The sequence below is a fragment of the Mustela erminea genome, chromosome 1, assembly GCF_009829155.1.
Source record: "Mustela erminea isolate mMusErm1 chromosome 1, mMusErm1.Pri, whole genome shotgun sequence".
NCBI classification, from domain to species: Eukaryota; Metazoa; Chordata; class Mammalia; order Carnivora; family Mustelidae; genus Mustela; species Mustela erminea.
Genome location: NC_045614.1, coordinates 145,672,786 through 145,697,153, shown reverse-complemented (window position 1 = coordinate 145,697,153; position 24,368 = coordinate 145,672,786). Strand labels below are relative to the sequence as shown.

The 24,368-nt window shown below is 43.0% G+C and overlaps 1 protein-coding gene across 4 annotated transcripts in view; it reads left to right on the top strand.

Moving 5' to 3' along the window:
• Positions 1-22,536, top strand: part of GYG1 (glycogenin 1) — a 35,007-nt gene extending 12,471 nt beyond the window's left edge. For 3 of the 4 annotated variants that reach the window (XM_032346138.1, XM_032346145.1, XM_032346123.1), the window contains exons 5-8: positions 4,180-4,306; positions 17,132-17,351; positions 19,250-19,300; positions 19,563-22,536. In XM_032346138.1, coding sequence (XP_032202029.1) covers positions 4,180-4,306; positions 17,132-17,351; positions 19,250-19,300; positions 19,563-19,736 — 572 coding nt within the window. In that variant the 3' untranslated portion in view covers positions 19,737-22,536. The remainder of the gene's footprint in view (positions 1-4,179; positions 4,307-17,131; positions 17,352-19,249; positions 19,301-19,562) is intronic. The other variant, XM_032346130.1, reaches the window with a different exon arrangement.
• The last annotated feature ends 1,832 nt before the right edge of the window (positions 22,537-24,368 follow it).

Genomic DNA, 24,368 nt, shown 5'->3' with positions numbered 1-24,368 from the left:
GAGATGATGGAGATTAGAAGTGTCTTAACGTGTCAGAATAAATAAAGCTGCCTCCAGAAGTCTGATTGAATGTACTGGACTAGAAAGTCCTGGGGATTTTGTGGTGAAAATTCAGTAGTCTTCATAGCATTCCTATATGTTTTGTAGTGTGGACATGCTGAGATTTGCATTCTGCTTTGAATTGTGCTCTTCTTCAGGGATTTCTCAAAACACAGTATTGATGATGCTACATAGATTTTTCTGATGCAGTTAAAACATTTGCCTGACCTTGAAATGTGGAATTGTGCATTTGAAAAAAGATTTTTGAAATGCTAAACTTAAAAATCATGTAAAAAGCTACAGACTTTTAGGTGATGTTTAATTCTATTTTTAATCCACAATTTTGGGCTGGAATTCGACCCTCTGTAGTCACATAATGAGGTCGGAGGCCGTGAAAGTTGTATGCTCTGTGCTGTCCCCTCTAGAGGCAAGGTTCTTGTTGACTACGTAAGGATTTGCCAGTTGAATGCATATGACTGACTTACACGTCTTCCCTGCGTGTGCCACCTCTTGCTGGTTTCCTGTCCCACCGGTGCTGCTCCGCCCTGCTGTGGCACACGGCTGAGGGACCGATGAGGTTTGTAAGGTACCTGAGGGTAAGCAGAAACAGCCTTCGGTGGCCAGGGGCAGCTGGCCAGGGGGCTTTGAGGGATCAACAGGGCTGACTTCTGTTTCCCAGGATCATCCTGTCCGATTGGGAAGTTCTGCTTTACAACTGCTATTCTGACCTTTACGGAATTAGATTTCTTCATTGTCCTACATGTAGTCAGTAGTCCTTTTCAGTAGAAATGCTTAATTTTAAAAAAGTCTTCTAATGTAGAACTAAAAAAAAAATAGTAGAAAAATATATATAGCATGATGCCTGATTTTCCGAAGTTCAGAAACAAGTGAAACTACCGATGTTGTCTGGGGATACATATGCATGTGGTAAAACCAAGAAATCATGACCATTAAACAAAACTTTTCATTAGTAGTTCTGGGGGATGGGCAGTGGGATTGGATTAGGTAGCCCGCACAGAGTTTAAATAGCACTGGTAGCATTTGAGTTCTTAAATTGGGTATTGGATAGAGTTTTATAATTAATGTTTTATAAACTACACATATACTTTTTTACAGTTTATTTTGTAATGAAGATAAATTAACAGGTAAAGAATATTTACAAAAGGTCTTGGCACAATCTTGTTCTTGTCCCTCATCTATTATTTTAAAATAACAAAAATACGGCCTTACTAAGGAAAAATCAGGGAGAGCATATCTATAACACCAGTCCCTTTATACAATGACTATTGTTTCACTTATTTTCTTCCAGTCTGAATGTTTATGTTTTTAGTTATGATAACGATGTCTGTCACTGTGTATCTTTATATTGCTCGGTGGACTGATGGTCATTATAGCCCTTAATTTTAGTGACCGAATAATATTCCCACCAGTGTATGTAGCATAATGTACTAACCATTCCTCTTGGGTGGAATAGTCAAGTTTTTCAACTTCTCTGCTATTAGAGAACATCTTCAAGTTTCTTGCATTCGTCCCACAAATAGGTTGTATATGTGTAAGGCATTCTGCTATGTGGTAGAATTACAGTAAAAATCAAAAAGCCATAGTCTCTGTCCTTGCAGAATTTAGAATCTAATGGCTAACAGTTCTTCATCATATTTTGTATTTTAAGCACATTAATCCTCAGACTTATAAAAAAATAATTTTCAGAATAGTAGGTACACATGCAGTTGTAAGAAATAATACATGAAGTTCCCATGTATCCTTCACCCAGTTTCCCCATGATAACATCTCAATTCCACAAAAAGTAAATTGACATTGATACGATCCCTAAGCTTTATTCAGATTTCAGTAGTTTCAAGAGTTTGGCGTGTTGTGTGTTTGTGTATGTGTATGGGTTTTCTATGCGGTTTTATTACATGTGTAGTTTGGTGTGACCACAACCACAGTCAAGACAGAACAGTTCTATCACCGGGACCCCTCCTGCTTCTCATGGAGCCATGTCCGCTTCTCCTCCACTCTCTCCCCCTCTTTGACCCCTGACAACCACAAATCTGTTCTCTGTTTATAATTTCATAGTGTAAAGGATGTTCTATAACTGGCACAGTAGAACTCGTTTTTTTTTCATGCAGCATAATTCTCTTGAGATCCCTCCAAGTTGCTGTGGGTATGCAGAGTTCTTTCCTTTATATTGTTGAGTAATGCTTCATTGTATGGAGACACCACATTCCCACACCTGTGACATTTGGACTATTTCCAGTTTTGTGTTGTTATGAATAGAGCTTCTACACACATTTCCTCAACTTTTATTTTGATGATTACATGCAAAAGGAAATTAGTAAGACTTCAGGCCTCTGTACCTCAAACTCCAGTGTTTATGCCCACATCTGGGGTGTCTTTGTAGAATCCAAAGTAAGCCACTGATGAATGTTATGGTGTTTTGGCTTTAATATTTTGTGTTTCAAAATGTTGTCAGTATAGCTAAACTCAGTTTTTGTTCATGTAACTGGTGAAGTACATCCTACCCCCATCTTTACCATCCTTCAGAACTCATGAGGGTAAAATCCCAATTTCTCTGTTGAGCTGTTTGTCCCTTGAAGAATGAGGACCCATCTAAGCACCCAGTACAGAGAAGTTGCTCCACAGACATTAGTTCAATGAAGGCCTTTGATCCATAGAGTCGACTGAGGGTAGTAAGAAATGGTGAGATACACAGAGGACAGATAAGGTACGCTTGGCCTTCAGACCGAATGTTTTGATCTTACTACTTAGTTCCAAATATTAAGTGTAATCTCCAGATTTTTAAAGTCTCTCTCAAAACCAGTGAAAACCAAATAATAATGAGAGGCAGTTGGGCCTGTTGTATATTTAAGAAGAAAACTGGGTCCTGGGGCAAAACAGACTAAGGAGGGAGGTAATCACTCAGTATGGCAGCCTTGTACTTGGGAAGAGCAGGATTCTCCCTGCCTGCCATCTGCCGTAGACTGCGCTTACTTACCCACACACACGTACACAAACACACCACCACCACCACCACCACCACCCAAGCTGCTGTTTTGCTGTATGTGCATGTTTTCCAAAATCTCATGAGCCTAACCCAGAAAGGACATGAGTTATGGGGCAGAATATGTTTTGAGTTGGCACATTGACTTGTTTGGTTACTTGTGTGTTTATGATTTAGGTTAGACACTTTTAGTTTCTTTTGAATGAATGGCGATGGTTATCACTTTGCAAGGAAGGCATAAAGATCAGGAACCCCCAAGGGCTAAGCAGATGCTATGCTATGTAGTCGTGGCTGACCTTGGTCCCAGTAATGACTAACCTGGACCTGTCCAGAGGCTTGGTCAGTGGTAGGAGAATGTACCAGGATGATGTGTCTTTCTGGGCCTCTGTCGATGAGCCAACAGCTGGGGCTCTGAAAGACCATTCGATTAACCCAGTTTGCTCTCTTTTGCTTTTTACCACCCCCGCCCCCATAGCCTCTTAAAGTCTAAAATCCTTAACTGGGGATAAAATCCATGTAGTCTGAGCCCTGTGTGATCTGGTCCCTTCCCACATCTCTGAGACCCACCCTTTCCCCTGCTGCAGTCCAGGCACACAGGCCAGCTTCCAGGTCTTTCCACAGCCTCATGTTCCGCCCACCTCACATCTTCGGTACATGCTGTTTGTTCTGCCTGAAACACCATCTGGCCTCCTCCTCTTCTACCCCTGTATTTGTCAGCCTCCTCATGGACGTCTTCCTGACACGTCATGTGCTCTTGAGCCACTTCCACATGCCTCACAGCACCCAGCACTTCGCCACTCTCCTCCTCCTCTGTGGTGATGCTTATTGACTTCTGGTTTGCTGGTACCAGTGTATCCTTCCTCCTCCTGCCCTGCCCCTCATGAAGACGATGGCCATTTCTCTGTTCCCTGTTGACTCTCCAGTGCTTGCTTCCGTGTTCGGCACATAGCAGCTGCTCAGTAAATACTTGTTGAATTCGTGAATTAACTCGGGAAAATGGCTTTAGTAGGTTTAACACAGAGTTTCTTATTTTAAAAATGGAATCCATACCTATTTTTAAAGATCCAGCTATGTGTTCCTATAAAATTATTGACCTGTCTCTGAAGTTTATAACAGTAATTCATTTCTTTTTCTTTCAGGTGGGGACCAGGGTTTACTGAACACATTTTTTAACAGCTGGGCAACAACAGATATCAGAAAACACCTGCCATTTATTTATAACCTAAGCAGCATTTCTATATACTCCTACCTCCCAGCATTTAAAGCGTAAGTGCAAATGGTTTAACTGCTGTTGGGGGTGGTCAGGGCAGGGGAATGGGTTTGGGGGGTGTCCCTCATTGTCATTCTGAAGGCAGTAGCAGGTGGAAATTTGGAGGGAAGTCTTTCTCATATGAGAAACATGGCTATGGTGGGGAAGGGCCTTGATGTTACCAGTTACTTTGTTCGGAGTAACCCTGAGGGCACTTAACCACCTACAGGAAAAAGTTCCCGTTTGTTCTTGGGGTGCCACACCCTCTGTTCAATTGCCCCTCTGTCATGGTCATGAATCCATAGCGGGCACAAATCCAGCCTCTGCGTCATAGTGGCTGCTGAGCTTCAGTTCCTGTACCTCTAAAATGAGGACGTTGACCGCTTTCTCTGTGGTGACTGTGGGGGATGAAGCAGGATGCTGGCCACAGTGTGCGGTCCTGGTCCAGGGCAGGGCTGTGGAGCCAGGCTCCCTCATTCATATTCTGGAGCAGCTTTTTCCTGGTTGGTGACTGGTTCCTGAACTTCTGTCTCAGGAGGAGTTAGACTTGTTACCAGACTTCTCTGCCTCAGTGTCCTCCAAAGCTAGTCGTGATCGTTAAGGGAGGTAATCCTATGAGGCGGGTAGAAGAGGGCACTCAGTGAACAGTCACATGATTAGTCCTTTTAGTTGGCGATGTGGTCTAGCAGTAGGCATAATCTGTGAAGCCAGAAAGGCAGGGTGTGTTCTCACTCTGCCACTTACCTGCTCAGTGGTTTAGCCCTGTGCCTCAGTTTATCCGTATGCAAAATGACAAGGAAAATCAGACCTACCTCACAGAGTTGTCCTGAGGACAGTGCGAGTTCAGACAGGCATAAAGATCTCAGTGGACATCTTGGTTTTGGCAGTATTGTTTGTGTCCCCCCGCCCCCCGACCCCCACGCCAGTGTGGTTCTAATTCAGCAGTTAATACAGCCTAGTTGTAGGGCTGGTCTCACTGAACAGGGCCCAGGCCCTGTTCTTTAGCCTCTGACTCATTTGTGTTGCATGAAGATGATGATTCAGGTTTCTTGAGTGGCGGCCAAGCTGTCAGGTTGATCCTGAGACACAGCCGTGAGCAGCAAAACTCTTCGTTGAGTTGGGCTCGGCTCTACAGTCTCTGTCCCGCACCGGCATTCCTGAGCCAGCGGAAAACAAAGGGCCTTTCTCTCCTCATATTTCGTTATCCAGACTCCTCTCTTTACGTCTCCCACCACAATAATGAGTGCATCTGGCTTCTCGTGGCAGAAGTGTTTCCTTTTCTGTTCTTTTCTGGTCAAACTCTGTCAGCATTCCCCCAGATAAGGATTATAAGTATCTTGTGTTCTTTCCTCCCTAACTGTTCTCTGGCATATGTCTCCAACATATTACAGCCTCTTGATTGTCTTCCCTCTCTAGAATGAAGCAGGGAAACTATGAAATATACCAACTGTCATCTGAGGAACACAAATAGAACAGGATTCACTATCAAGGGGTGGATTTGGAAAAACATTTTTTTTTTTTTTTTTTGGTCTCTCCGTCCTTGGCCTTGTCAAGTACCAGCCTGTCTTGACCTGGAAAGAGGGCCTGATTCTTTTCATTCTTATTGCCTCATAACTAATGCTGCAGCTTTGAACGGTGCTCCCACAGACCATGATAGCTCCATCCTGTAGAACTGAATTTGTGATAATAAGGCGGTTGGTTAATGTAATTGACTAGACTCCGTTGAGCAAGCAAAAAGATGAGAGGGTGAAGAGGAAAGGATCATTAGTAGTGTGAGCAGTTCCACCCACCGTTCCACTTAATGCTGCCCAGTGAGCACATGTCCTGGGGGGAAAATGTTGGGGAGACATGAATCTCATCTCCTTCCATTTGGTCTCAGTTCCCAGAGTTAACCCTAGTGTTCAGAGATTTGTGTTTTTCTTTCATGTAATGTGGCCCCCAGTGCCTAGCAACTATCTCCCCTGCAGGTCATTTGGACTCCATCTGATTTTTACCCCAACACCAAAATTGAACACACTGCACCTTTCAGTTGCCTGGTTTGCACAGGCACGGCTTGCTTTTATTTTGTTTTGACAAGAACAAGAAGCCCGTAGAGCAGAGTGAAGCTTTATTGTGGGAAGTGGGGATAGACTTAACCAGGTCCCCTTTCTCAGGAACCCAATTTTTATATCCTCTAAATGAATTTCCTGGAAAAACAATGTGGGGTCTAAATGACCAAAATGATTAGGATGTTTCTTTTTCCTGGCTCAACAAATTAGTGCTAATTTTGGAAATCTCCTTGGTTTACTGCCATAATGCAAGGTATATGATGCACTGGGGAGGCTGGGAGCAGCTCCCTCCATGAGCTGCCCTCAGCTGGCCCCATGGCCCTACAGAAGCTCTGTGCCTCTGTGCAGCCAGCCCTTGGGGGTGTCTGCTCTGTGCTTCTGTGGTAAGACTTCTCAGAGTGCTGCTTCTCTTACCCTGTTGCTGCTTATTTGGGAATGTTGAAACCCCATCAGAGAACTCCTTTTTCCCTTCCTCTACTGGAAAACGCTTTTTTTTCTTGCAGAGATCCACTTCCAGAGACAGTTTTCATACCATTGGGAAGGGTGTAAAAGACAGTTCTATCCTTTTTTTGTTCCAAGTGAATGTCAGCTTGTGACCCAATCTTTTAAGCTGAAGCGGATGATCATGAACACTCGGGCTGCCATGGCTCCCCCACGGATCGCCCTGTGGACCTCTGGGAGCTTGTCATGAATGTGACACCTTGTTGCTGGGCTCAGTCACCTCAGGGGTCTCCAGGACCCGGTGGCCCTGTGGCATGCTGGCCTCCCCTAGGACGGCACATAGGTGGTGGGAGGTAGAATGAGAGACCATGAAGTGCTTCGGAGCGACTTGGGCTTGGCGGAGCAAGTGAAAATTTGTCTCACCAGATCCAGGCAACCATGTGCCATGATGAGGTCACTAAGGCAGTATTTAGCTGCCCCAGAATCTTAGAACCATGGGCATCTTCAAACACATGCTGCACTTAGGACAGTGTAGCCTTGTAGTTTTTTGTGAAGTTTTTGCTAAAGGATGGCCGAATATGAACCTTACTTGGCAAATGAATTTGAGTCATGAAGGCAACATTTCTCATACCTTTATCTATATACCATTGGATATTGGAAGGAAACACTTACTAAAGGAAACACTAGTTTTACCACTGTAAGTGAATTCTCAAACATACTTTCTGAAAAACAAAATTAGTGCTGTTTTCTGTAATAGGAGATAGTCTTTAACACAGCATAATTTGAGAGCTGAAATGCTTGATTTAGTAACTTTTAAGGTAATTTGTAATATATGAATTGAGAAGTTCATAAATATTTCTTTTTTTTTTTTTAAAGATTTTATTTATTTATTTGACAGAGAGAGATCACAAGTAGACAGAGAGGCAGGCAGAGAGAGAGAGAGGGAAGCAGGCTCCCTGCTGAGCAGAGAGCCCGATGCGGGACTCGATCCCAGGACCCTGAGATCGTGACCTGAGCCAAAGGCAGCGGCTTAATCCACTGAGCCACCCAGGTGCCCCATAAATGCATTTCTTAATGAAATATTTTGAAAGTGCCTACCATAATGTTTAGGAAATGGTAGTCTTTTAGTTAATACGAGTTTCTTTTTGGTTTTCTTCATCTGGAGGGCCTATTTTATTCATGTAGGTTAAAATCTGGCTTATGCATAGCGCTAGGCAAAATCTCATCAGCCTTTTTAAAAATCAGTCATTTAGCTCTATTTTAGTTTTCTACTCTGTCTATTGACTAAAACCTGTTTATGGCCTTTTGTGCCATTTAAATGGGCCCAAAGGAAAGAGAAAGAGTTCTCTGGTATTGCTTGAAGTTGCCAAATTAATTAACCCTATTGATTGAAGCCTTGTCCTGGTCTAGTCTCAGAAAGTGTGTCTAGAAACCTAAAAGATTTCTCTCCATTTGCTTACTGCTTTAAATTCTTCTGAGGATATTTGTATCCACTGTTCTTTTTCAGGAATGGGGCTTATTCACTAAGACCTCATCAAACCTCTTTAAAATCAGTATTTTCCAAAAATGAAGTGAACATTTGGCGTCCAGTATTCTGTGTTCATGTATTTGATTTGATTGATTTTTTTCCTTGATCCCTGAGATACCCTTAGGTCCAGCTCCCCACTGTGACTGTTGTCACTGAAGTCATAGTTTTCTGTTTTCCTTACTTTCACACTCTTAACATCTTCACTTAAAACACTGAGGCCTCAGAGTTTGGATCTATCTTATTTCGTCAGCCGTCTGTTTGTCCACTCACCTGTTTGGTTGGATGGTTGGTGGGCCCGCGGCACGCAGGGGCTCACAGCTGAATGGGGGTGCTCTAGTTTAATCAACCTACGACTTCCTACATGTGGAGAGTTGCCCGGATGTCACGTGGCATGGTCCGTCATGATTTGAGTGTGAGAGGAGAATCCAGCAGTGGTTGCCCAGCTGTCTTATTACTTCTTTGTGGGTGTCAGGAATCCCTGTTGGGCCCCAGGTCCCCCAGTGTCCAGCATGGCCATCTGGTGCTTCCAACCTCCTCTCTGCTTATCAGGTGATGTGTCCTCTCTTCTTACTGCTGCCTGTTCCACTCCCCTACTTCACTTTTATCACCAAGGGGAAAGCTTCCCCATCAGACCGAGCCCAGCCATTAGAGGCTGCCCTGACGGTGGGCCAAAAAGGCATGAGGAGTGGTATCTCTGGGCAGAGGTCCGAGTGAGAAGTGTCCTCAGGGGGAGATGGAGCTCATAGAAGCGGAGAGGCGGTGGATTGAGTAGAAGACCTACCATCTTCCAGATCTCAGACTGCTGGGCCACACACTCTCTTTCTTTGTCCCACAGATACGTTCTGTCTTCCTTACAAAGTTTTCTTCTTTTTTTTTTTTTCCCTAACTACTGCTTAGAAATCAGGAAATTTCACATGAAACCTAGATTTTCAAATTCTTTTGAAAAAAGGTATTTGGAGAAAGATGTCCAGTGACTGTTAAACATGTTAAAGGTTTGGGGCCTTAAGTTGTTGGGAAGATGAGGCCAAGCAGGTGTGTGGGGACAGGGTTTGACCGGAGATGGATTGAATGTATCCAGTATGGGATGAATTACATTTGACCGGCGTGTGATGCATCCGTGGGAAGATGGGGAGTAGGTGAGTAGATGCAGGAGTGGGAGTTGAGGAGAGAGGTCTAGGTGAGACAGACCTTTGGGACTGTCAGCATAGATGTGCTGTTTATAGCCATGAGACAGGCTGATGTCACCCAGAGAGTGACTGTGATAGAAGAGTCCTGAAGACTGAGCCCTAAAACAGGAAAGTGTGGAGGAGCAGGGCCCTGAGACCGAGAACAGTGAGGCAAGACGAGGCCCAGGAAGGTGAGGTGCTGCACAAGCCAGCCAGAGAGAATGTGCCCGGTGGGAGGGAGGGACCCATCTGTATCAGACGATGATGTTGAGAACTGGCTCTGACCTGGAATGTGGAGGTCACTGGGTGACCTTGACAAGAGCATGTCTGGTGGAGTGGTGGGAAAAAGCCTGATTGAAATGCATCCAAGAGAATGGAGAATTGGAGACGGTGAATGTAGAAAACTCTTCTGAAGCATTTTCTTTGAGAGGGAGCAGAAAAATGGGCTGGTGGCTAGATTGGGATATGGGATCCAGAGAGGGTAGCAGAAGTGGTTTTTTCGAAGGTGGGAGATGTGAGAGCATAGTGGTCTGTTGATGGGAATGGTCAAGAAGAGTAAGAGAGGGCGCTTAACCATGCAGAAAGCTGAAGGGGGCCTTTTTGAAGTCTGGTCCTGGAGTAGCTGAAAGGACTTGTGTCCTGGAGCCCAGGTGGAGAGGTTGGTGTCAGGTAAGAGCCAAGACAGCTTGGTCTTGTAACGTGAAGGAAGGCAGAGTATGTAGACACAGAAGAAGGCAGGCGGACATGTTTTTTGGTTGAGTGAATGGTTCAGCAAGCACCCAGCCAGAGGGATGGAGATTGACAGGGTGTCCCTAGGAAAGTCTCCACGGTGGCCTGGAGTCATGGGGTGTCCTTGGCCTACTGGGTGAGGACAGGCCACCCTGGCAGGGGCAGTAGTCGACTAGGTCCTCGTCGAGGTGGTTAAAGTCCACGCCTGAATATTGTTGTTGTTCTGATGTCCAGGGCATGAGTGGGAGGGTTATTTAGCTTGAACGGCAGGGAAAAGTCAGGGGGGATCTGTGATGGCCACAGTTCTTTGCTGCTAGGTGGCAGCTATCTTTTGGTGATGCGACATGTGCTCGCTTGTGCTCCGCAGTCCTGACACTCAGCAGATCCACCACTTCTCTGCGCGGCCAGCCCACCCCTTGGCCACTGTGCTCATGACGCTTGGTGTCGACCATGAGTAGCTGGGTAAGAGGAGGAATTTGAGGGTGAGAGAGGAAGGGGGCTGACTGGCAGTAGGGAAGGGACTGTGCAGGAGAGCGAGGCTGAGGAGGCGGCGCAGGAGTGAGCGGCCTGGTGCAGGGGAACATGAGTCACGGAGGTGGGTGGAGGCCAGCTGACCCCCGCTGCTGCATTTCCCAGAGAAAGGTCTCACAAGCCGTGCTGTGTTTCTTCTTCTTGGCTCCTCATTGAACATCCCAGATAAATTGCTCAGTGAGACGTAAAATGGCTCCCGTACGCACTGTCACGGGGTGGTTCCGTTTCCATTCTGAACACTTCTGTAGTCTCAGCCACACGTTACCAGCTGCTGAACTAGTCATGAAAATTCTATCTGATCTTTTGGTAACATCAGGTCACAGGGATTATTTTAACGGCTAACATAAGCAGTATTATTGCTGGCTCAGGTTCAAACTATGTCTTGTGATCTGGACGTCTCTTTTGAGATTCTATCAAGTTAAAATTAGAACACTTATTTTAAGAGATGTATGCAAGCTGAGACAAATCCCCATTACTGGGTCAGAATGAATGGCTCTTAGTAATTTAGAGACAATTGTAATATGTACCCAGTGTTGTTTTGTTTTTTTTTTTTATTCCTGGCTGGTAATTTGGTGGATAAATCAGGCAGTGAGTCAGTGAATCTTCCCGTGACCCTTGCTCTGGGTCGAGGTCAGTTGAACTTTATCTTTTGACATCAGTATTTCCCCTTCTTATTTGTCAGCTATTTTGCCTTTAGCCAGGCAACATAGATTCTGAGTGGTACCTGTGTGTGGCCCATGGTGAAAGAGCCAAAACAAGAAAAATACCCTGAGTTTACTTTCTATAAGAAATATGCCCGAATTTGCATTTAGGATGAAATATTCTTGTAAGCAAAAAAGTGATTTCCCTTTTTACTTAGGACCTGTTCTCCTATTTCATTTTGATACAGTTATTTTGGATTTTCAGGATTAAGAGATAAAAATAATTACATGAAATTTATATCTAGATTAATTGAAATTCTAGATACAAAAACAGTGAGACCTTTTGCTCATCTTTTTTGCAAACTGTTCTATTATGAAAGCTAATAGAGCAAGCCCTTCAGGCTACTTTGCTGTGTAAGTAAATACTGTTCTGTTTGTACAGTTAGAGCATAGTTATATAGTTTTACCCATGTAACTCACACACCTTCATAGAAGGTGGCCAGTGTTAGGCCTGACAGCATCCCTTCTACCAAGCCAAGGGCAGCCCTAGGTGCTCTCCAGAACATGGCTGTGTATGACGACCTTACGTCTGTCTTCTCTTCGCTCCCCTTCCTCTCAGAGCCCCATGTCTCCCACCTACCAGCTGCCTTCCTTTGCGCCCTGCCCCACCCTCCCAGCGTCAGTGGGCTTGTGGGCTGGCCAGAACGTTCCATGTTCAGTGACTCAGCCAGGCCTGTGCTTCCCGAAGAATCCTTGTTCTAACACTTGCTTTTCTCCTACCCCGACTCATTTCCTTAGGTCAGCTTGGTGTGTGGTAGTTAGGTTAAAGGAATACCTTGATCCCTTAAAAAAGTTCCCATCTTCACTGTACAGAAGTAGGGGGCTTGGACCCCCTACTTGGACCATGGCCTTGACCCCATGACCTCTGAAGCCTGCACGTGGCTTCTTTATGCCCCACCATCTTTCTTACTTCCTGTCTCCTGCATCCCTGCATCTCTCCGCTGTCTCCCTCCCGAATCCCCATGAGCACTTTCTGGTCAGTTCCTCAGTCCTCCCAGCTGCAGTGGAGACCTAGTCACATTGTGCATTTTATGATTTGTTTTGTTTTTGCCGAAACTTGGGTAGCTGTTGGGTGGTTATGTCACATCTCCACCATCCCGCTCGCTCTCGTCCCTCCCCCATCTCACTGGCACCAAGGAATTCCCTGGCTTCGGGCACAAAGGGCCGTTCCATGCACATTTAGGACCCCTTATGACCTCTGCTTCTACCTCAAACAGGCTTACTGAGGACTGTCTTCAAAGTAAGCCTGCTCAGTCTAGGAAAGGACCCTCCAGTGGGTACAGTTTTCTCGGTGGTAACAGTGGAATAGGTAAAGAAGGTAATCTTGAGGAGGAAGGATCCTTCTTCTAGCCACGGAGGGTGTTGATGATTTAGATTAAAGAGATGCTCAGGGACCATGGCTTCATGAAGGTGGAGCCCAGGCCTGAGCCCCAAGTGAGGTGCAGGCTGTGGACTGTCCCCAGATGGGGTGTCTGTGGACATGGCAGGGGGAAGGCATTGAACCATATGGGGTGGTCGCTAACCAGAGGTTGCAGAGGCCCCTGAGCCACTGTGGGGCACAGACGGACCCAGAGACAGAAGTGTCCCCTCCTGCCGTCAGCTGAGATGGGGGTTCTGTCTCACTGGGCGGTGTTTGCAGCTCTGCAGTGGGCCAGACCATCGTGCCCTTCTTTGCCTGAGCTCTGAAGGCCCAGTTCTGGGAGCGAGGTGCTGAAGAGGAGCTGGGTGGCCCTTACACCCGGTGTAGCACAGTCCACGTAGGGGTCAGCTGCTGGTCCTAAGCGCCACCATCCATTTCTCGTTCTCCCCACCTTTCCCTTACCTTAGTGCAAACTAAACCCTTGTGAGAACAGTCTGTCTTGGGCAGTGCCAGCTTGCCTGTTTTGTAGCTTTCTTTCCTATCGGTTACTTTCTTGCTCTGTCCTTGACTATATTTGGAGTATTTCCAGGGCTCATTAGACACATCCTTTCCACTCTTCAGATTGACCGTCTGTAGGCAGGGAATTAACCTCTCAAGTAACAGATGCACTCTCAGATGACGTCCTTCCAATTCTGGGAGTGTCTTTCACTGAGAGCCTAGCTGTGGCTAAGAACCTTGGCTCTGGAACCAGACTGCCTCCGTGGAAGCCCAGCCCTATCACTCACCAGCCGTGTGATCTTAGACAAGTTATTGAGCTATTTCATGCCTTGGTTTCCTCACATAGTTGTTTTGGAGATTAACTGGGATATAAAACATGCAATTGTCAGCCATTGTCTGGTCCACATAAGTACTCAGTAGGTGTTAGCTGTTCTGTGACTCCTGTTGAAGTGTGTGCAAACTGTCGGGAAGCAGGTTAGTTCAAGAAATAGTGTTTATGTTCTGGCCACGTCTTATTTTAATTAGCATCGTTACTCTCCTATAATGACTGTAGGACATTCATATGGCAAAATCATGGATTGAAACCTACCAGTCAGTTTTATTCTAGAAGGAGCAAACAAGTAGTCTTGCTCCAGGCAAAATGAGTGAGGAGGCGGGATGTCTGAGAAGGCGGAAGCGAGTGCTCTGTTCTGGTCTCAGGGGGGTTGGTATTGCAGACAAGGTAGGGCCTGCCAACCCCCAAAACACACGCAAGTGTCTGGTCTCTGGAATGGGTCCCCTCATCACCACTGGAGCGTTTGTTGAAGGCTGTTTGTTACCGTCACCTGCTGTCTTTCCCAGGTCTTTGCTGGGCCCTGTTCCGCACAAAGCCTCTTCTGAAAATCCGCACCTGCACTTATGGCTTGGGGGTTCATTCCCGTAGCCCCTTGAGTCAGCGTTGCTGGGTCGCCCTGCTTGTTACTCATTTGTGCTGTTGTTCCTCATTTTTATGTTAGATGACTCCTTTCCCTGTTTGGGTGAAAATCTTTTGGGGTCCTGCACTGACCATATGTAATATTTGCTTATTTAATTAATAGCCCTGTGTGCACAAATTTTGAGCGTTACCCTTTAAGGATAAAACTGAGAGTACTGTGTGTGTGTGTGTGTGTGTGTGTGTAAAATATGAAATGAAGAGTCAGCCTGGGGATTTCCAGTATCTACTTCATTTTCAGAAGAAAGGCACTGTGGTAGTGTCCATCAGTCTTGGGAGGAAATTTACAGGAGGCTCTATTTTTCTTGCATACTTTTGGAGTGGCAGAATGGGAGGATTGGTAAGAGCGCAGGCTTGGGAGAAAGGCAGAACTGTACCAAATCCCTTTTCTGCCACCTAATGGCTGTACCCACCTAATAGCTATGGGGCTCTGGCTGACCCCCTGGCCTCTAGGAGCGTCTGTTAACACGTTAGTAAGATCTACCTTTAGACTGTTAATTACTCACAGTCACGCCCTTAAAAAGGTTTGGGCCCAGGATGCCTGGGTGGCTCAGTCGGTTAAGTGCCTGCCTTTGCTTTGGCTCAGGTCATGATCCCAGGACCCTAGGATGGAGTCCTGCATGGGCCTCTCTGCTGCTCAGCAGGGATCCTGCTTCTGCTCCTGCTCCCCTGACTCATGCATGCTCTCACTCATTGGCTCTGACAAATGAATAAAAAAAATCTTAAATAAAAAAAATGGGGCCCTAAACATAGGAAACTCTCAGATAATGATAGCTATGTAATGGGTCTCTGGCATTTAAAAAAACAAAACAAAAAAACTTTAAAAGATTAGAAAGGCTACAGGAATAGTTTGCATTATTTCAGTCTGTACTTCATGCTCCACCACTTTGGTTGCCTGTAGGATAAATCCACTAACATCTGACATTCGAACCCAATGCCCAGGATCCATCCCATTTTTCCTTTTCCCTATCAGAGTTTCATCTTTGGCTCCTGTGGGAGTACCCTCGGTCTGACTCTCATATACTACCTGATACCTGCTCTTCCCCTACCTAGAACTCGTGGCACTCCAGCTCCTGTCTGTTGTACAAGCTTTAAGTCATTGCCCCACAGAACTGACCTTTCATGACCGCCCTGCCTTTGCATTCCCGGAGCATTCACTGTTCCCATATTTCTTTTGGAACTTGTTGTATTCACTTTTATTATGTGGCTTTATTTACATAAATTTCCTTCCCGCTAGAATGGGACCACCCCTAACTCTTTTTAAGAAATTATGAAATATAGTATATAAACAAAAGGGTATATAAATTTTTTTTTGTTTTTTGTTTTTTTTTACTTAATCCAGGCTAAGAAATGGAACACAACCAGGGCGCCTTGCTGGCCCAGATGGTTAAAAATTTGCCTTCAGCTCAGATCATGATCCTAGCGTCCTGGGATCGAGCCCCACATGAGGCTGCTGGCTCCGCAGGGAGTCTGCTTCTCCTTCTCCCTCTGCCTCTCCCCCTGCTTGTCCCCTCTCTCTCTCTCTCTCCATATATATATCTGTCTCAAATAAAAAAACATTTAAAAAATTCTTCAAAAAAGAAAAAAAATCAAACACAACTAGTACCTTAGAAGCTGCCTTGTCTATCCCTTCCCCATCACAGCTTCCCCTTTCCCGCAGAGATGACCAACATCATGACACATCTATTGATTACAGTTCTCTACTTTTTTTTTTTAAAAGATTTTATTTATTTGAGAGAGAGAGCATGAGCAGGGGGAGAAGCAGGGGGAAAGAGAGAGGGAGAAGCTGACCTTCCTCTGAGCAGGGTGCCTGATGGAGGGCTCAGTCCCAGGTCCTGGCATCATGACCTGAGCCGAAGGCAGATGCCCAATTCCACTGAACCACCCAGGCCCCCCCAGTTTTCTAGTCTTTAAATAGTACTTTTTTTTGTTTTGTCTTGCCCTGTATAAGTGGATTCATATATATGAATTTCTGTTTGAATATTTAATAAATTCATCCATTTGCTATATAATGTGTATAGCTCTAGTTGATTTTCACTGCTATATTGTATTCCCTGATCTGAATATACCAGAAGTTGTCCTTTAGGAATGACAAAATAGACAGATAATCTTAAAATCTCAGTGGCATTCAATAGTAAGTATGTCTTTCTTGCTGGTTTGTTGGTGGCAAGGCTGGAGCAGCTCTGATGATCTCAGCAGGCTTGGGAGCTGGGCCATAGGTTTGATTCACATCCACTCCATGGGTCTCATGCATTCTTCTGCTGACAGAGGTCCCTCAGAGAGAAGGCAGGTTTTTGTTTTGTTTTAGACACGCTGTTGCTTCCTCCTCCATTTCACTGGCAAAGGCAGGTTCTGTGAACATGCCCAATTAATTATCAGGGTGGCAGGGAAGTGTACTCCCCCGTGGAGATTGGGAAAAGGGGTGAACACTTGCTGAACAAGCTTGAATATCCGGTCACTCAGGTGGTTTATAGTTCTGTTTCAAACAGTGCTGCTGCTATGAACATTTCGGCTGTGTCTCTGGTTCCACATGGGAAAGACCTGTCGGGTCTGTTCCTAGGAGCTGAACGTCGGTCAGAGGTGCGAGCGTTTCCAGTGTCACTAGGTTATACCAAATGGTTTTCCAGGTGGTTGTGCCTTTCCTACCACAGTGGATTGGTGTTTGGTTTGTTGCACTGACCCACTGCTACTTTTGGATTCTTGTATATATTTAACGTACAACTGAATAATTTCAAAAATAGGTCTAAAAATTTTTTCAGTAAGCTCAAGTTCTTTTCCAACCACTATTTCCAGTGGAAGGTGCATCGTTAAGGCTACAAAACAAAGTGTTCAGAATCCACTAATGGTTTCAACTTGTGCTCTCTTGGCAGATTTGGTGCAAATGCCAAAGTTGTTCATTTCCTGGGACGAATCAAACCATGGAATTATACTTACGATCCTAGCACAAAGAGTGTTAAAAGTGAGTCCCATGATCCAACCATGACTCATCCAGAGTTTCTCAACCTGTGGTGGGACATCTTCACCACCAGCGTTTTACCTCTGCTTCAACAATTTGGCCTTGTCAAAGACACCCACTCATACCTAAATGTGGTAGGTTCTGTTTTTTTCTTTCAGGCAATTTAATGCTGTAGTTTTTAAAACTTGGTATACTGATAGAGGTAGTGTTTAGTGGTACTTTAAATGGAGGTGGTATTTGTAGCAAAAGGAAATGTCCATCTTACAGGGAAGAAATACTGTCCCAAAGACTTTGTAGATTTTGTGGCAGATTTTATTAGATCTGAGTGCGTAAGAAAGGACTTGAGAGGTTTATATGTATGTATGTGTGTGCGAGAGTGTGTGTGTGTGTGTGTATACATGTATATATCTGTATCTAGTATGTACAGAATTCTTAGCCCATTATCCTAAGATTCTGAGATTATTCCTAAAGTATAAAGAATGTCTTATTTCAGATTTTAGAAACTACAAACATTTAAATAGACATATTGTTTATTTTTGCTATCTGCTTAGAAGAATGTATTTTCAGTGAACATTACAGTAACACGTGAAAACAAACACTTGCAAAAACAAATACATTTCTAGTGTTATTTTGGTTTGCCATCCTTCTGCTCTTAGGGTTACATAGAATCTTGAAAAAGAAGTCTCCTTATGAGAGGACGATGGCATTAACATTTTAACAGCAACTTGCTTAGCCTCTTTTCCAAGTTTAAATGTCTTCCTCTGAGGTTTGTTCTTTTGGAAGAATTGGAAGATGAGAAGTTACACTTCTCTGCTACATATTAAGATACAAAGAACAGAACTGAATGGATGAATTACAGTCAAGTCTAAGGTTGTAAGAGATCCTTTCTTCGCCATGGTAGAGATTTTAGCCATTTCACTTGGTAGCACTTGTACCAATATATAAAAAGGAGAAAGGGAAATGTACACTAAGATTCTTATTTTGCTTTACATGGACCATGAAAATAATACTTTGTATAGTACTCAGAACATTGCCTGGCATAGTAAGTGTGTAAGGAAAGCTAGCTATTACTATGTAACCCTTAGGACTACTGTCAAGTAAGTGATACTGTTATTATGTCCTTTTGTATATTAAAATTAAGTGAGGCTTAAAGAAGTAACTTCTCTTAGTGATAAAACATATTCATCAAAAGCAGAACTGGGACGCAAATCTAGGTCTGCAAGACTCTTACCTTCCAAACAATATTATGAAACAAGAAATTTGGAAGAGCCTCCCAATATCATTGCTGTTCAAGTGGAAGCAAAGGCAGGGCTAATACAGGGTAAGGACTTAGGTTGATTGAGCTGTGAAACCTCCCCATGGAATCTGCCCAAATATCTTGGAGTTTCAACATATTTAAACATGTTTATATATACATACACTGACCTATATATAGCAACAAAAACCAATAATCAAAAATTTTGTTCTCCCATTTTCTCTGTTAAAAGCAATACCTGTATGCATTCATTCGCCTTCCTTTTTCTCTATTTCTAGTACCTCCTCACCTCAGAGTTTTTTGAAGGATAGCTTTGATATTCTTCTACAGTCAATTGAAGTTAATTGCCTTTCTATAAGTAATGAGATTCTGATTGAACATAGAGTAGGTTTGCTCCATTTCCTGCACATTTCACTTGTTCCTTACACAACCCAAGGACTGAGAATTATGAACTAAAGGAAGGGGATGGGAATTTAAACAGCTATTCAAGACTAAGCCAATTAACACGAGCTACGAGAGTAAATGCTACTTGATAACAAGCTTGAACAGGCAGAGAAGTTTGGTGCATAGTCTCAAACCATTTAGCTCCCACTTTTATAACATGACAACTTGTGTATGTGGTGTGGCTCTCTGGCTAGGTGCTTTCTGAAGGTTAGCCTCTGAGGTATCATTTTGTTTAAGTTCTCAACCTTTCAGAGCCCACACAGATCGAGAATTGATCGTGAGACTGTGTTCCCTTGTCTGTCCATCTTACACTTTCTAATGAACTGTTTGCAGCTTTCAGACTTGGTCTATACACTGGCTTTCTCTTGTGGCTTCTGTAGAAAGGTATGCAGAACTTAAACATTGACCCTAATTTACTTTGTTCTCCCAATGTTTTCACTGAGTCAAGAAGTCTTCATTTCGTTAGGAATAAATCATATGACCCTTGTATTTTTGTGTCTTTTGTTCGTTTCGTGTAATACTTTTCAGTTTTTGCTACTTTGCATGATAATTCATCCTGGCTTTTCTCACCTTCAACTTCTTGCGTTCTTTAAAACAGTCTGATTTGCAGCTCTCAAGGAGTCTGTGATTATGCTCTCCTTTTTAGGAAGGCGTCTCAGGAGCCGTATCACATCTGTCCCTTGGGGAGATCCCGGCTGCAGCCCAGCCTTTTGTGTCCTCAGAAGAACGGAAGGAGCGGTGGGAGCAGGGCCAGGCTGATTACATGGGAGCAGATTCCTTTGACAACATCAAGAGGAAACTGGACACTTACCTCCAGTAGAAACACTGCCTTTTTCCCATGGACACATCCACTTCACAGGCACTTGTTTCTGATATTTAATATCTCGAGCTGGGTTAGGAAAGGTCTGTTACAGTTGCTAGAAGCTTTGCTAGAATTCATCAGATAAGGGGATTTTGCAAGACAACAGGTGAGAACTGGGCAAAAGTTGTGAAGTAGCAGTTCTGTTTATGTGGACAGCGTTCTGCTTGTTAACCCTAGGCTTATTCATTACTCAGCTCTTGTCGGAAATTCTTAATTTTGTTGACGGCCAGCATACGTGGTAAGGGAGAGTCAGGCTAATTAAAATGGCTGTTATCGACTCTAAAAATGTGCCAATATGGCTCTAGATCAGTCTCTCTTCAGATGGGACAGGGTATCTCTCTCTCGCTTGCACTTTCATTAGACCTGCATTTTATTTAGAATGGCCCAGAGACTGCCAGAGTGATTGTGATTCTGCTTTCAGGTGAAGATATCCTGTAACACTGCTGAGTGATTCATAAACCTATTGGCAAGCGGCGTTAACCCATTTTATTTCCTAACTGTAATGTCTGAAATTGTTCACCAGTTTTCTGTGTACAGTAAGGCAGCATGCTAAAATGCTTTTTTCAGTTCTGTGTATCTGTAAAGAGCAGTGTGTTCTCTGATGGTTACCTGCGGTGGCACCTTGTATGAAAATAAAGGCTTTTTGCCATATTTTGTTTGTCTAATTAAGGGATTCCCACTCCCCTTGGAAAAAAAAAATGTATTAGGTAGTTTTTCATAATCTGTAGAATTTGTCAATGTTTTAAAAAACCAGCATAAAACTTGACACTTGAAATTGGTTTCTAGATATCTAGAAATAGTTCAGTCTAGTGTTCTCCAGTGATGGTGATTTATCTGTTCTGTCACTCACACTGTCTCTCCATATCAAGTGAGTGTTCAGATTTTAGAAAATACTACAATGCTAAAATCATCACAGGTTCATTGTCAATCTCTGGACATACTTGATAATCTTTCCAGACTTCTAGAATCAGTACTGGAACCAGTGACTTCTAGTGTTTCTATCCATGAATTAAAATGATACACGTGTAAAGGATATTTATTAAATGTATAGAGGATTCTAGGTTGCAAGGATGGCAAGCCAGGGAAGGGCAGGATCCAAAATGACCTTTTTAAAGCGATGTGAGTAATTACTCTATTGGAGGAAAACCAACCAACCAACCAACCAACCATCCAGCCAACCAGGAGAGAAGACCAGGACCAGAAACTCGAGAGGTTTAATTGGGCAGAAGCTGCAGTGGCTTTTGTGACCTAACTAACCTGCAAGGTCACCCTTTTATTTCCACAGCATCCTACTGGTTACACGAGTCAGCCCTATTCAATTTGGGTGCAAATGAATACACAGGGATACAGAATCCTGGAGGCAAGAATGGTTAAGGGCTACCTTGGAGGCGGACTACAGAAGAGCTCAAGAAGTACCTGAGGATTTACCTAAAATTGTAAATTATCAAATAAATGATTTCTGAGGATAAACTACGATTGGGTGCCTCTTCTCAAATTATTCCTAAATCCAAGGATCTCCATGTTGGGGGCATTTATCAGGATGTAACCCCATCATAAGTCGAGAGATGGGTATATAAAATAGGAAACTGGTTTCCTGGCATCCTCCAAAGGTAACCAAAGTGATTTTGGGGAGATTGTGTTCTTAGCATCATTATGAATTACTGAATTTTGATGTAGTTGGTGACTGTTCGTTGCAGTTATTCTTAAAGATGATCTAATTGTTCTACCTTTATGATTTACATTTTAAGAACACTGCTTTTGCAGCTGGTGGAAAATAGTTTGAATTGAGGACAAGAGAGTTGATGGGAAGGACAGTTAGTTTACACTCATGGTCCCGGACAGAGACTGTGGTAATCTAGCATACCTTTCACCAGGATGAAGGCAGTGAAGTTGCTGATGGATTGGAAGTGAAGAGTGAGGAAAAGGAGTAACTGAAGATGAGGGGCTTGAGCAACTGTGTGAGTCTCCAGCCTCGCTGCTCCCTAAAGCATTGGAGACTTAACTGTAAGTAGTTTTTTATGCCTCATCACTTAAAAATTGATTCAGTAGGTCTCGGTTGAGGCCAGTTACTCGGCGCATTGTCTCTGCTCCAAGTAACTGCCAGGCAATCCAAAGACTCCACCCCAAATAACATTTGAAAACCACCTGATACATTAAAGTGGTATTTATACTAACTACAACGGGGAATGAGGTTTTTAGCAGAAGATGCATGAAGAGGTCAGGTGGTGGTTACATAGCAGGAGGCTCAACTTCTAATAATGAAAGTGAAGCCTTTCCAAAAGATAATCTCAGTTCTTTGAGGGATATAGAAAACATTACCATAAATAACATGTGTAAATATATTTGTATAGTATTTATCTTTTTAATGTCACTGAGACTTGGAGCATTAAGCTGAAGTCAGATTTGGCATGTCCTTAAAATGGTCTGTTATGGTTTACTTTTTTCTTTGCTTATTATTACAAACACACAAATGGGTTACAGTCTTTTTATACTTGGGTTATTTGATTAACTTATTTCTCTGGTTTTCAGATGCTGAAATTCAGTCTCCTTTAAATAATACGTAAGAAAGCAAAAGAGGAAAGTTTACTGGGCATTTCCATCTCAATTCTGTCAATCCTATGATGTATATATGGTATACACATTATCGCAGATAAGCAGAGAATAAGGTAAATAATCTGTAGATTTTGATTCAAATTATTATACTCCAAACCCCAAAGCTATGTTCTGCATTTAAAAAAAAGTATTGTCAAAAAAAAAAGTATTGTCACATAGTGAGATCAGAGAAACCTCTCTATGTAATGAGAATTACAAATGCCAGAAATCTGGGGAGTAATACAGTGCGTAATAATAGATGAGTTTTCATTTTGCTATGAAGATAAGGACCGGGGCTTGAAAGAGGAGTTGGGAAATACCGTTTACAAAGGCTTTCATTAAATAGATTGCCTGAAATTATAATATAAAAATAAACTGATAAAACTCCAGGATAGAATTTGTTGTGAGATTTGGCTGGGACTTTGATTCAGCTTCTCTACACAAGAAGCCTCTGTTACCCTGTTTTCAGAGGTTTTATTGGCCTAGAAGAGGCACAAATTCTATTACAGGACTATGCTGTGATATTGTGATGTATTCAAGGTCAACATACACCTGTATGGGCAAAGGCTCCGCACACCTTATACAAAGCAGTTCAGTTCTTGTGACCTAGTTATTCTGTATTTGTTTCTTGAATGGTTCTTTCAGCTACCATTTCTCCCTACTGTTTGCCTAGTAAAAATAGGAAGAGTCAAATGTTTAGGAAAGAGCCTTTGAATGCTAGTCCTTTTCCAGAGTCAAATACAGTTGACCTTGAACAAAGTAAGTTGAACTGTGAGGGTATACTTAACACATGAATTTTTATAATACTGTATTGTATTTGATTTTAATAATTTTTCCAGCTTCATTATAAAAATACAGTACACAAGATCTGTATCTATGTACATGTTGAGTGTTATCAGTAAGGCTTCTGGTTAGTAGTAGGCTAAGTTTTGGGGGAGTCAGAAGTTTTATGTGGATTTTCAATACAAACCAAAAGCACAGAGGGGGTCAGCTTGCCTAACCCTCATGTTGTTCAAGAGTCAACTATATAGGGATTTACCAAAGGCTGCTATTTTAGGTGATCAAACAGTTTTTTGGCTCCTGGGTCCCTGGTTGAGATTAACAGAAATCTTTTCAGACAACTCTACTGCCATGCAGTATGAAATCTGAATAATTAAGTGTATTTTGGAACTCTGTCTGTATCACAAGATTCAAAGCCTTTTTTTTTTCTTTTTTTTTTACAATTGAGAAAAGGCTATCCAAAGGATCAGATTTGGTATGTGTGGGGGAATCAAACATATCACTTGGTGTTTTTTGTCTTAATACTTTCTGTCCCCCCCTCCCCCCCTTTTTCACATTGTATAAGCAATAAAAGCTCTAAAGTGAAAAAGCTTACATAATTTAAGTAAATACTTTTTGAAGGCTATTAATGTTTTGATTCCAAAAGGGTGATAGATATTCCATAGAAAATAGCATATAATGTGCATAAAAGTATCCAGTTAAGAGGCTGAGAAGTCACTGAACTAGGCTAACAGATTTCTTCCCTTGATCTTTTAAAGGATATGCCTTAATTAAGGTGAAATACTAACTTTTCCAACTACAGGGAGCCTAAAATACCAAGAGTCACCTAGTAAGATGTATAAAATGGCAACAATAACTCAGATTATAAGAACATTTGTAGAGGATCAATATATCATTTCTTTTTAATCTTCTTGTGAACAGTGGTGGATAGAATAGCCTTTCGCTGTTAAGACAGATTTGCCCACACAAAGGTCAGATCCATGCCTTTGGGGATTAACTCCATGCTTAATCAAAGTCTGTAATTCATGCCTAATGTGAATGTTTATCTTAAATCTCCTTACTTAAACCTGCAAGAAGCCTATTAGGTCTCCTTCACTGGAACATTTCTCATGAAATAGTTAATTTACCTTTTCTTTACCAACATTGATACCAGGGCAAGTTTTCTTTAAAAACCTACCGGGGTGGGGGGGCGTAGGTTGCTCAGTGGGCTAAAGCCTC